Source organism: Taurulus bubalis, assembly GCF_910589615.1.
Source record: "Taurulus bubalis genome assembly, chromosome: 4".
Classification (NCBI taxonomy): domain Eukaryota; kingdom Metazoa; phylum Chordata; class Actinopteri; order Perciformes; family Cottidae; genus Taurulus; species Taurulus bubalis.
This window is the reverse complement of record NC_136592.1, coordinates 24,135,234-24,147,941: the sequence shown is the minus strand read 5'-3', so window position 1 is coordinate 24,147,941 and position 12,708 is coordinate 24,135,234. Positions and strand designations below refer to the sequence as shown.

General features: G+C 42.8%; 1 protein-coding gene across 1 annotated transcript in view; it reads left to right on the top strand.

Moving 5' to 3' along the window:
• The window catches only part of fbn1 (fibrillin 1), a gene marked incomplete at its 5' end in the record, with an annotated part of 56,761 nt that overhangs the window by 34,561 nt on the left and 9,492 nt on the right, over positions 1 to 12,708 (top strand). Inside the window, 19 exons of the mRNA XM_079217156.1 lie at positions 1,164 to 1,286; positions 1,515 to 1,637; positions 1,764 to 1,931; positions 3,043 to 3,111; positions 3,256 to 3,381; positions 4,456 to 4,578; positions 4,673 to 4,831; positions 4,986 to 5,057; positions 5,148 to 5,273; positions 5,456 to 5,578; positions 7,729 to 7,854; positions 7,955 to 8,071; positions 8,166 to 8,291; positions 8,391 to 8,510; positions 9,169 to 9,294; positions 11,628 to 11,780; positions 12,149 to 12,211; positions 12,308 to 12,427; positions 12,565 to 12,684. Coding sequence (XP_079073282.1) covers positions 1,164 to 1,286; positions 1,515 to 1,637; positions 1,764 to 1,931; positions 3,043 to 3,111; positions 3,256 to 3,381; positions 4,456 to 4,578; positions 4,673 to 4,831; positions 4,986 to 5,057; positions 5,148 to 5,273; positions 5,456 to 5,578; positions 7,729 to 7,854; positions 7,955 to 8,071; positions 8,166 to 8,291; positions 8,391 to 8,510; positions 9,169 to 9,294; positions 11,628 to 11,780; positions 12,149 to 12,211; positions 12,308 to 12,427; positions 12,565 to 12,684 — 2,283 coding nt within the window. The remainder of the gene's footprint in view (positions 1 to 1,163; positions 1,287 to 1,514; positions 1,638 to 1,763; positions 1,932 to 3,042; positions 3,112 to 3,255; positions 3,382 to 4,455; positions 4,579 to 4,672; positions 4,832 to 4,985; positions 5,058 to 5,147; positions 5,274 to 5,455; positions 5,579 to 7,728; positions 7,855 to 7,954; positions 8,072 to 8,165; positions 8,292 to 8,390; positions 8,511 to 9,168; positions 9,295 to 11,627; positions 11,781 to 12,148; positions 12,212 to 12,307; positions 12,428 to 12,564; positions 12,685 to 12,708) is intronic.

The following is a 12,708-nucleotide window of genomic DNA, read 5'->3' as shown; positions in this document are numbered from 1 at the left end:
TTTGAGGGTTATAATAGCAGACTTCGGCTGATGACAACCTTGCTATTCAAACGTTTTCTTGTTAGATAATGTTATTTTAGCTAATGTGTTCACTGCCAATGCAATTCTGCTTTTGTCCCAACCATAGACAGTATGTCAAGATTTGTAATTATCTTTTTTCATAGTCTATTTCTAGTTTTTTCACCTATTTGTACTCATGTTAACACTCAGACACGAGGTTGAATGGGAACTGACTTTAATTTTGTCTTGAGTTAATTATACATGCCCTTCATTGGCTCATGTCAATGCTATACAGTTTAGAGAAATAAAGGTCTTTGAGTCTGATGCAGATAGACAATGGACTGGGTGAAAGGAACTCTTATTTTGCACCATGGAAATTCAACGATTTTAGCTTGCCTAAAGGGAACATTGTCATTACATGTACCATTTGTTGTGCAAAAGGTCTGTATATACGCTGTACAGACTTACAAAGGCCATACAGTCTGAATCTTAGGCTAATTTCTGAGATCCTACTGCATGAAATTATGTTTACATTAGTCTAGAAACTGTCTTTTATTCTTTTCAAGTTCTCGTTTGAGATAATGTTGCATCTTTAAGACACATCTCTGGGTTTAGAACCTCCTGATATGCTTGTATGCAATCCAGGTTTGCCTTATTTAGGTATCCCATGGACAGTAGATCTGTCTCGCTGAGTTACTGTCGAGTCGGCACAATGAGCACATTTATGACTGGTGGAAGACGAGTGTGACTCATGCTTCCAGTGATAAGACGTTGCTGGATTCAATTGAATGAGCAGCAGACTGACCTCATTGTGGTGATGTGTCTAACATCCTGAAATAACCTGTCCGGTCCTCCCTGTCTCAACTCAGGCAGGACTGGACAGTAATGATTTGTGCAGAGTCTAATGATGTGGAAGAGCACAATTTCATAACCTTGGCTGCTGCTCTGATAGTGTATGTGTGTGTCTCTCTGGATATGTCTGGGCATTTTTTTTGCCCCAGAACTGTCATTCCTAAACAGGTGAGCGGCCTTCACTTCCTATTGCTGGCTGCCAATTTTCCATGATGATCCCATGATCCACTAATCCCTCACAGCTGGGCTTCTCTCTCTCTCCCTCTTTACCACTTTCTCTCTCTCTCTCTCTCTCTCTCTCTCTTTTACAGACATAGACGAATGCACCTTTGCTGACATCTGTGTCAATGGACGTTGCAAGAACATCCCGGGACTTTTTAGATGTGAATGTAGCATCGGTTATGAACTGGACAGGAGCGGAGGCAACTGCACAGGTAAGACTAGTCGACGCACCAGCCCAGCTGCCAGCCCCAATGATGCTCTGTTTATGCCCCGATGGGCTGAGAAAAAAATGTAAAAGAAATGGAGCAAAAGCAGTGAGCAGCTCTCATATTCCCCTCAGATTTAGAGGGGAAGTCACTGCTCCTCTCTTGGCTGTTGTGAACATATTTTTGTGGAGATAAATAACTTTTACAGACTGTTGCTTCCTCTTTCTCTCTCAGATATCAATGAATGTGGCGACCCAACCATCTGTATTAATGGAATATGTGTCAACATCCCTGGAAGCTATCACTGTAACTGCCCTGCAGACTTTGAACTCAACCCCACTCGGGTGGGCTGTGTAGGTGAGACTCAACAAGTTCTCACTACACATTGTTGGTGTTTGAGCTTAGCTACTCGTTGACATAATTCTGAATCAAAGGCAAGACCCACTTGTATACCTGAACACCTGTGTGTGTGTTTGTTTACAGACACTCGCTCTGGAAGCTGCTACCTAGATGTTCGTTCTCGAGGAGATGCATCAGAGAGCTTGGACTGCTCCAATGAGATTGGAGTTGGTGTTTCCAAGGCATCCTGCTGCTGCTCCCTGGGCCTGGGCTGGGGGAATCCTTGTGAATCATGCCCCTTCCTCAACTCAAGTGAGTCAGCCCACTGCTATTTAGGTTTGGCCTGCATTATGTATGGTTTCAGTTCAATAGCAAAGTTTGCGAGCTCTTGCCAGAGATGCACAGCGAGTTCTAGAGCTGACGGATACTCTGAATGTTTGACCACCAGAGACACAGTCAATGTAGTGCTATGTTTACTGGGTATTGGTATTTTCTTCATTAATCTAAAGGTGTTAATTTAGGTATAGTTATCAGACCAAAGTATCTGGTCAACTTTTTGCAGCTTTGCATCAGATTTGCTTCACGTTTAGAGATAAAACGTGAGAATTTAAGAGTGGGGAGAAGTTGCATTATAATGTTATTATTACTTACTTTAATTAAAACCTCAAGTGCAGCGTTACTAAATGAACCAACATGCATCTTTTTTTTAACATGAGAGATGCAGCAACCTTTATAAAGTTATTTCCACCAATCCAACTTAACTACAGAACTCCTGATACATGGGCATATAATTCAAATTAACAATTGTGTCATTATTTTCACGATAGACTCAGTTGCAGATGATAAGCGTGGATAATTAGAAAGGAGAACCAATGCAAAGCTCAAAAAGCAAAGTTGCTGCTACTTGGTCAGGTATTTTCTTTCCCTGAGACCAAGAGTTTTCAGAAAGTTTCAGTCTCTGTCTTTCCATCACCAGTAAGTAAAGAATCGACTCGATTTGAGTGGACTTTGGACCGCTGAATGGGCGGGGAAGTGGCAAAAAAATAGATTTTGAATGTCATGATAATTTCACTGTTACTGGCTTTGATAAACAACTCCGTCAAACCCTTTTATTATTTGTTTTGTACCATGGTACGAGTTTGCGTTTGCTGTAATTGTTGTTGCTTGTAAAGATGAGACAGCTTTGTGTAACTTACTTGAAATTGCCAACAGATGGTTCGAAACATTGCAAGGAATGACTCATCCTTTTCAGCTCAAGGAAATACTTGCTTCTGTGAACAAAAAGAACAAAAACTGTGAATATCTCCTGAGATCTAAGCTGGATGATCGTAACGGTCAAATCCTGCATTTAAAAACAGTCTTGATCGTGGCTCGTGTGCTGTGTCGTTGTTGCTTGTTCATGAGTTTCGGTGCTGTGTTACAGCTGAGTACAAGACGCTGTGTCCTGGAGGAGAAGGCTTCAGACCAAACCCCATTACTGTCATCTTGGAAGGTCAGAGAGCAACATGCTATCATGTCTTTGTGGTAGTTTGCTCATGTGCATACCTCGAGATACAGATGACACACACACACATACACACACACACACACACATACACACAATGCCCACTGAGTGTTTCCTTTCTCTCTCTGGCAGACATCAATGAGTGCCAGGAGCTGCCAGGCTTGTGCCAGGGAGGCCAGTGTATCAACACCTTTGGCAGCTTCCAGTGTGAATGTCCAAGAGGCTACACCCTCAACTCAGAAACCAGAGTCTGTGAAGGTATTAAACACACACACACACACACACACACACACACACACACACACACACACACACACACACACACACACACACATATTTCTATTCCTATGCAGTCCCACTGACACATGAACACACAGGCGACATATTCCACTCTAGCTCTTGCCCTGGGACATTTCAGTGGGATGGAAATTGAGTACCTCCACAGAGGCCTTGGTTCAGCGAGGACACATGCAAAGAGGGGAAAAAGCATTGCGAGCAAAGAGACAAAGAAGTATTGCACTATTTCTGACACTGCAGCTCATTCGAGCTCAATATGTCTCTGCTCGAGTTTCCCGTCTGCTGCTAACCCTGCAAAGCTCAACCAGGATAATGAGACAGCTGAGCTCCTAACTGTGTCCAGAGGAACGAGGCTCTGATGTGGTCGGCCCACTCCTCTGGAAAGTACACTGAGTCCCCTGTAGACGGGCCAGAGATGACAGAGGCAGAGGAATGAAAGATGGGAAGGGGATGGGGACAAAGATAAATGAGAAGGGTGTTTAGAAAAGGGAAACAGGAACAAAGAGAGGAGAGGATGGGGCTAAGGGTTAGACAATGACATGTGGCTAGCAACATTTTAATTAGCGTGTGTTTGTTGGCCAGGAGAACAAAAGCATGTGTCTGCTCTGTAAAGTCCAGAACTGCACATCCACTGTGTCTTTAGCCAATCAACAGTTGAGCTGTAAGCTGGGCTGGAAGGAACGAGCACTGTCTTAGCTATCTGGCAGTAATGTTGATAGAGAAGTATAGAAATAAGGAAAGCTATTAGAATAAATAGTATTGATATGAGTAGAAGATGTTAAAAGCAAATCCCAGTCTGGGTCTTGCTGTAGTTGTGTTCGTGGTCATTCTGGTTGTGCAATGTTCACATAAGATAATGCTAAAATGGGGGGAGGAAATGTGTATCATGATGTATCTTTCTTGCTCTCATTCCACCTTCCTTTACATCACAAGAAGGCTTTTAAGTTACAAGTTTTAAATCAATTAGTTGTTTCACCTCAACTAAAATAATGCAAATGTTGACTAATTGCCATCTGTCCTTCTTTCCGTGTGCAGATATCAATGAGTGTGAACAGCCGGGTATCTGCGGCCCGGGCCAGTGCTACAACACCATTGGAAACTACACCTGTATCTGCCCTGTGGACTACATGCAGGTCAACGGCGGGAACAACTGCATGGGTAGGTCTGCACGCTGCGTTCTGATGACGGAAACTATCAGCAAAAAGGTAGATATAATAACAATCAGTAACCTTTTTCCTATGAACACACACAGACATGAGGAAGAGCTACTGCTACAGGAACTTTTACTCTGACAACGGGACATGTGACGGAGAGCTGACCTTCAACATGACCCAAAAGATGTGCTGCTGCTCCTACAACATCGGCCGTGCATGGAATAAACCCTGTAAACAGTGTCCTGTGCCCAGCACCGGTGAGGTCTCACACACACACACACACACACACACACACACACACACACACACACACACACACACACACACACACACACACACACACACACACATAGAAAGTAAGTAAGTAACTAAAAGGGAGTTTTTATAAACTAATGTCTTATGTCCTCACAGACGAGTTTGCGATCCTGTGTGGCAGTGAGAGACCAGGATATTACATCGACATCACCACTGGACGGGTCATTGGTAAAATTTCAAAATTCAAGGGTTTTTCTGATGAAAAGAAAAGTTAGTTCTGTTCTAAACTTTTCCCCTTGTCTCTTCTCCATGTGCTAGATATTGATGAGTGCAGGGAAATCCCAGGAGTGTGTGAGAATGGAGTGTGCATCAACATGATTGGAAGCTTCAGGTGTGAGTGCCCCATCGGCTTTGTCTACAACGACAAGCTGCTGATTTGTGAAGGTACAGTTAAGCCTGCACTCAATTTGAGTCCGACCGAAAGTGCTGCCAAAATGTAAAATACTGGGAATCCTCCCTCCGTTTTTAAACTAAGTCGGTCTTTTTATATGTACAGTATACCCTCTTCGTAAATGTGTCACCAGTTGATGACTGCCTTTGAACACATCTGTCCATGTTGTTGTTAGATATTGACGAGTGTCAGAATGGACCGGTGTGCCAGCAGAATGCAGTCTGTCTGAACCTACCAGGAAGCTACCGGTGCGAGTGCAAACCTGGATATCGCTCCACCTCCACGGGACAGTGTCTCGGTAAGGCTGCAGCAGTGATCAGCTATGACCTTTAAGGAGGTGAAATGGGTCAGCAGCACTCAGAGCACATAACTGGTGTGATGCTTGGTTGCCGTCGCTCACTCAACCCTACAGTTAAGGACCTCAGTGGAGATCATACAGAATTGGTGGAAACACGGAGCAGGATTAGAGAAAAGATTAGAGGAAGCAGCCAAAACAAGGCTGTCTTCCATGAGGATGACGCTTTAGATCCTCCTGTGGTCCGATGCTGTCTTGCCTCCTCAAGCTCTTGTATCAAACTCAGTCATATGAAACTCTTTGACCTGCACACACTTGCCAGTTGTTGGCCAAAGATAAAGCGCCAAAGATTAAAGTACCAGACGCAGCGCAATGACAGTCAGGCTAAAGAGGAATTCTACTTAGTGGGCTTGTTATTAAAGCGGAGAGGATGTGGAGCATGTGTCGAGCTGTTGAACATATGCTGCTGTATATCTGAAACATGTCACTGTCAGTCCTCACCGATAAGCAAATGTTAAATCAACATCCTGTTTTGCTTCCTGCTTTTCATGGAAGTCCTAAAAACAAAACATGGTCAGAGTCCAGTGAGAGAGAAGCCGAAGTGTGAATTATATTGAGTAATTATAATACAGTGATTTAGCGGGATTTGAAGAAAAAAATAAGCATTGCTGCAAGGCATGATGTGAAATAGAGTATTTAGAAATTAACATATTTTGACTTAAATTAAATAATTATAATATTACTCCTGTGTGAGTTATGGGCCAGTTTTGTGTCATGTGAAAGAATAAATAAATCACCACCTTAGTGATTGTTAACTGCGATTATAATCATTTTAATTGTTGCACATATTTGAAATTATTTATACAGTAATGTGGGACGGTTTGTTTGGATGTCTTCAAATTTGTATCCTTGTATATCAACATTTACTTTACAGTGAGCATTGAACACGACCACCTTTGAGTAAAATAAGCTCGACGAGATACCTGTTTGATTAATGAGTGAAAAAGATTTGGACATTTACTAAATATATACAGTATGAATGGACATGTCAGGTGAATTTTCCAATGTGTATAGTCACGTTCAGCTTTTCCTGTTTAAAGATTGTCCCAAAGACTAATGACTGCCTAGGGATTGGGTGTTTGTCCAGTCAGGAGTAATTAGCTTTCACACTGATGTCAGAGTCAAGGAGAGAGTAGTGAATTGTCTGTTCTCCAGCTGGCGTAAAATGACATGATTCAAGCCAGAGCCCTGCCAGACAACAGCGGGAGAGGCAAATTATGTATACAGTCTGATAGCCGTGCATTCACAATACATTTGACAGTAAATTTGTCAAAGTAGATTTCACTCAAATTGAAAAAATATAACATTTGGTCCCAGTCTAAATAGAGTAAAATCTACTTTTGCCTCAGAGTTAATAATTCAGAGTATTTTTTTAGTGTTCATATTTAACTCTACATGATGATATATTTACTAGAATTGGATTCTATATAGAATTTCATCTTTATAACATTGAATCTAATTATATATATATAATTCTATGTATAATTCTATTTAGAATTGGATTCCTTTCAGCTCTCTTCCGTCCCATAAACCGTCAGCTCGTTCCAGTGTAGGGAGAGGTTTCATTGCGGCGGAAACGTAACTTAAGGAACCGTAGTGGGCGTGGTCACGCTGTTGTACTCCAATAGATTTTATTCTGAATATTATCATACTCTACTGGCTACGGCTAGTAATTACACTCCAAAATGATGAAATATTACTCCTTTCGAGGAAAATAATAGTATCTCTGGAAAAATTACTCCCCCGTTTTCCCTGTTTATGCTCACATTTATAGGATACTTTTTTTTTCAATACAGAATTGAAGAGAAAAAAGGTGTCATTTTGATTAGGAAACAAAATACATGTTAGGTTAGCTTATATGATGAATTAAATAATAGAACAGTACACTTTAGGACAAAGATAACAATATAGGAAGGGGATTTTCATTACCCCATAATGTATCCCTGGAATAAATACAACAATGATTCAGTCAAACAACTAAATCAGTTACAATTCAACTGTTGCAGTGCTATTTCCGTGGAATTGTATATTGTTATATTGTATTATAGATTGTTTTTGTGTCAGTGTGACAGTTGTTTTCCACATTCTTTCAGATCGTAACGAATGCAGTGAGAACCCTGGCATATGCAAGCCAGGGCAGTGCATCGACACGCTGGGGAGCTACCGCTGCATCTGCCCCAATGGCTTCAAAACCACGCAGGACCAGTCGATGTGTATCGGTAAGCTGCGTCGGCTCCTGCCTTGCTTCTCGCTTATGTTTGACATATGACGTGAGTGCTGTGTGAGGTGAAGCTGTGTGACGTTGCTCTCTGGTTTCAGACGTGGACGAGTGTGAGAGGCAGCCCTGTGGCAACGGGACCTGTAAGAACACAGTGGGCTCCTACAACTGTCTCTGCTACCCCGGCTTTCAGAACTCACACAACGGGGACTGCATAGGTATGTACGTCCACAGTGTGTGAGTCTGTAAAAGAGAAAAAGCAAGAGATGTATAGTATTAAAGTGAAATGTGTTGTGTTTGTGCGTTGATCAGATGTCGATGAGTGTGCGACGCAGAGGGCCCTGTGTCGAAATGGCCAGTGTGTGAACACCGTGGGCAACTTCCTCTGTCTCTGCCACGATGGCTATGAACTCACGTTAGACGGCAGAATGTGTGCGGGTAAGGAACCGCTTTTTTTTTTCAATTTGAACGTCTATCTGAATGGAATGTGTTGTTTTTTTTTACAGTGTGTTCTTTGTGAATTCCTTTTTTTCTCAGATATTAATGAATGTGCAGTGAATCCAGACACATGTGGCGCAGGAACCTGTCTGAATATGGATGGCTCTTACAGGTGTATCTGCCCACCTGGCTACTACCTCCATGAGGAAACCTGTGAAGGTACAGCTGCCTTAAATCCTTTCTGCGTCATGGTCAATAAATATATAAGCCAAATATGGAATGTAAGAGGAATTTATGAAGTATGAAAATACCTGAATGTGTGGGGGTAAATCTCACCTCAAGCAATTCAGACCTGCTCACATGTAACACACTCACACAAATAACAGCTCTGCTGAGGTGTACTAGAATAAACGGCCTCCTTCTCTTTATTCGCCTCGCTGCTAGAAAACACCCCTCTTCTCCCTTTCACACGTGGGAGTGGGCCCAAGCCAGAACTCTTGGATTGTTTATACAGTGGGGCTGATGAAGAGATATTCGACTTCAACACATTCCTGCGTTGTGCTCTGTTCCTGGAAGCAGGGCAGGAACACCACTAAATTCTTAGCATCAGTAAGAGCAGCAGCTGCTCACCGAGACGAGCGAACACGTGACATGGAGGCTGAAATACGCCTTTATCCAATTGTCCATTATTAGGATTAGATTCTGTTTTATCAAATTTGGATGACGTAACTGGTATGAAGTCGACCTTGCAGCTACGACGATATTTTAAGGAAAACTTAGATGTCAATGCCTGCAAGGTGAAACTTCTGATGGTTCTGATGGTTGATTTGTGAAATTGATGAGGTGGTTGATGCCGTTCCTCTTCTGTGTATGTCAGATATTGACGAGTGCTCCCAGGCGCCTGAGATCTGTACATTTGGAACCTGCTCCAACAACGAAGGAAGCTTCACCTGCTTGTGCCCAGAAGGCTTCCAGGTCTCTGCCTCTGGACGCAGATGTTTAGGTAAGTGTGTGTGTGTGTGTGTGTGTGTGTGTGTGTGTGTGTGTGTGTGTGTGTGTGTGTGTGTGTGTGTGTGTGTGAGTGAGAGAAAGAAGGGAAACAAGGCTACGAAACTATCTTATGTATCAAGTTTAAAGTGCAAAGTGTAAATACTAGTGCATCTGTATAGTCTGTCTCTGAGTGCTAGTGGAGACAAAGCAGCAGTCAGTGATGTGAGACTTTTCCTGCGCTTTCATGATAGCACACTGTGTTCCAGCTGGTTCTGCTGCTGCGGCCTCCTCAACAAGGCCAAGGGTGGCTCTGAACAGATCACTTTTCCATTTCCTCACCAGTGTGTGTGTGTGTGTGTGTGTGTGTGTGTGTGTGTGTGTGTGTGTGTGTGTGTGTGTGTGTTTATGTACATACGTGTGTCTTTGGGTTGGGTGGGGGCACGCTGAGTCCTCTGTTAGGGAGTTCCCCCACCAAACACTGAAGTGATGACATCATCAGTTCAGTGAGGCAGTTTACAGTTTGTATTTCACTTTTCTCTCCAGTGTCAGAAGTGCTCGACTGAGGGTTTGGGGATAAACGGGAGGAGAAGGGTAGAGAGTGAGCAACAAGGGCAGGAGAAGTCATCGAGGACAAAGCCTGTCCCTCTGAGAAAACCTTTGTTTTCATTAGAAATGATGATAGATATGAAGACAATGGAAAAAATCAAGATTCAGATTCAACTTTATTGTCATTGCACATAGTAGAAGTACTATGACAACGAAATGAAGTGAAGAAATGAAATGATGACAACAGTGTTGGAAATAATTTGTGGGTCTTTGTTTGCACTCATTTATATTTTATATTAAAACAGAGATGGGGAAAAGTTCTCTATAGCTATATTGGTGAAATTAAGTCCATCAATAGTCATGATCACAACATCACTTGCTGTGTTTAGGCGCAGTTCAGCTGAAGCTGTGCTCGTTTATGTCTTTGTTTCTCATCCTTACTTTATGTAGTAGCATTGTTGGAGAGTGTAATTTCCAACTTCTCCACTGTAATTTTTTTCATGACAAATAAAGAATCAAAGCCCTTAGGACCAGCTTTGCACGCAGCTGCGTTTTAAACCACTGCAAGTTCCGGTTGAGATGGACCCATTCTTAAACACATGTTAAGATATTCAGATGCAAAAGTGACAAAGCAACACCCCTGAAAAAGCCGTTGATGAATTTTTTAGGATCATTCTTTTGGGGCATTTATTGCCTTTTATAGGAGCAGCTGGGGAAACACAGCAAAGGGGGAGAGACAGGGAGTGACCAAGGGCCGCTGTCGGTATCAAACCTGGTCACTGCCGAGGACTCCAGTCAAAGTCTCAGTCTTTATTGATAGAAGATAAACATGGGGAGAGACACATGCGGCTGACGTGCAACATTGGTTCCTGGCTGGAATCATACTTGGGATATTGTCTTAACCACTAGGCCACCAGTACCCAATTAATAATGTGTTTTAAATAAAAAATTCCGTAGTGGTTTTGCAAATTTCCATAATCATGATGAGTAAATCTGTCATCACCCACACCGCCATCAGATTTGTGTCAACACTGCCAGACCAGAAGTGATGATTTATTTCAAAAATGTATGTTCTAATTAATTGTTTTGTTTTTTTATGTTATTTCTTTTCAGTATTAAGTTCCACCTCATGGCAAAAAAAAATGACATAGCGTTGACATTTTATCAGACCACAATATTTTAACATTTGTACCATATTTCAGTGTCCAAATTACAAAATAAGAATGACATATCCACGTGCAGATGCACATGTACATGCGCTCACACACACTTGGGCAGCAGCTGTGCACAGAGCACCATAAATCTCTCATGCGGAAAGGCTGACAAATCAGTTTCATGGAGGAAAGTAACATGACTCTCTTTGACATTCTCCTCAAAGCACCAGGTGTTCATGTATGTGATCCTTGCCTCTGAGCCAGGTGTGTGTGTGCATGTGTGTGCGTATGTGTGTGTGTGTATGTGTGCGTGATCTCTGGTGGTCAGAAAGCTTATTTGTGTTGAGTTCACTGAAGGCCAGTGCTAGCAGGAGAGTGCGACCATATGCTTCTCATTACAAGTAAGTGCCTGCCTCGTCCAGGAGGAACAAGAGCCCTCAGAAGCAGGGAGAAAGACTGGCAAACACAGATCAGTCAGGATAATTAGCCAGCCTCTGTTCTCACTGCAAATACTTCACCAAAAAATGTGGTTTCAAAGAAAAGTTGTAGTTTTGGTCAATTTACAGTACTTACAGGTGAGCGTAACATCAAACTCACGACTCGCTTCACCTTCAGTCTCTAATCTTTCACTACTTTTGTCCCTCAGACATCCGCGTGAACTACTGCTATACCAAGTTTGAAAATGGCCGCTGCCTGGCCCCAAAGCCTCAGAACACCTCGAAGGCAGAGTGCTGCTGCACTGGGATGCCAGGTCAAGGCTGGGGAGATCCCTGTGAAATCTGCCCCACCACGGGAGAGGGTACGTACGTCTCCCGTCATATACGCCGGGGTTACACTTGTCGGTTCAATGTCACTTTTATCATCGGATGCGACAGATCGTAACACAGCATGTGTATGTCTACATGCGTGTGTCCACATGTGTGTGTGTCTAATTGGATGGTGATTGGATATATTTTATGGCCAAAGGAACGACGGTTAAATGGTGAATAATAATTATGTGGTCTGGGTGATGCAGACTTGACAGTTAATGCATCCTAGCATAATCAGATGACAAAAGTTGCATCGAAAAGTGCAACCACGTTCATGGACCCACATGCAGGGAACAGAATATCTTGCACAAACCTACGTGTATTGGTATTCATGACTTTTCACATCTCATTGTTCCAGAGGGTTATCCTATTCTCTGTCCCATTGTGGGATATCAACGTGGGCCAGACGACCACCCAAAAGGTATGTGTGTCATTAACGCTGATCCTTCACTGTCCTGACTCTCTGTTCAAGTTGTGGCACGTGATTAATTTGGTGTTGATGTTTTTTTACTTGTAGATATTGATGAATGCCTCAATGACCCTTGCATCAATGGCCAGTGCATCAACATAGATGGCTCGTTCCGCTGTGAATGTCCCATGGGATACCGTCTGGACATTAGTCGAGTCAAGTGTGAAGGCCAGTTTACTCACTGCTACGTTTCTCTCAGTGTCGCCTTATCCTCATCTCCCTCCTCGTCGTACTCTCATTGATGTATTTACCTGTTAGATGTTCCGTGACACTAACATGCTTTTTTGTAACTTTCTTGAATACAGACACTAATGAGTGTGCCATTGGCAATCCCTGCGGCAACGGCACATGCACAAATGTCATCGGTGGCTTTGAGTGTGCGTGTGATGGCGGCTTTGAGCCTGGGTCAATGATGACTTGTGAAGGTATATGAAGTCATGTCTGCACGC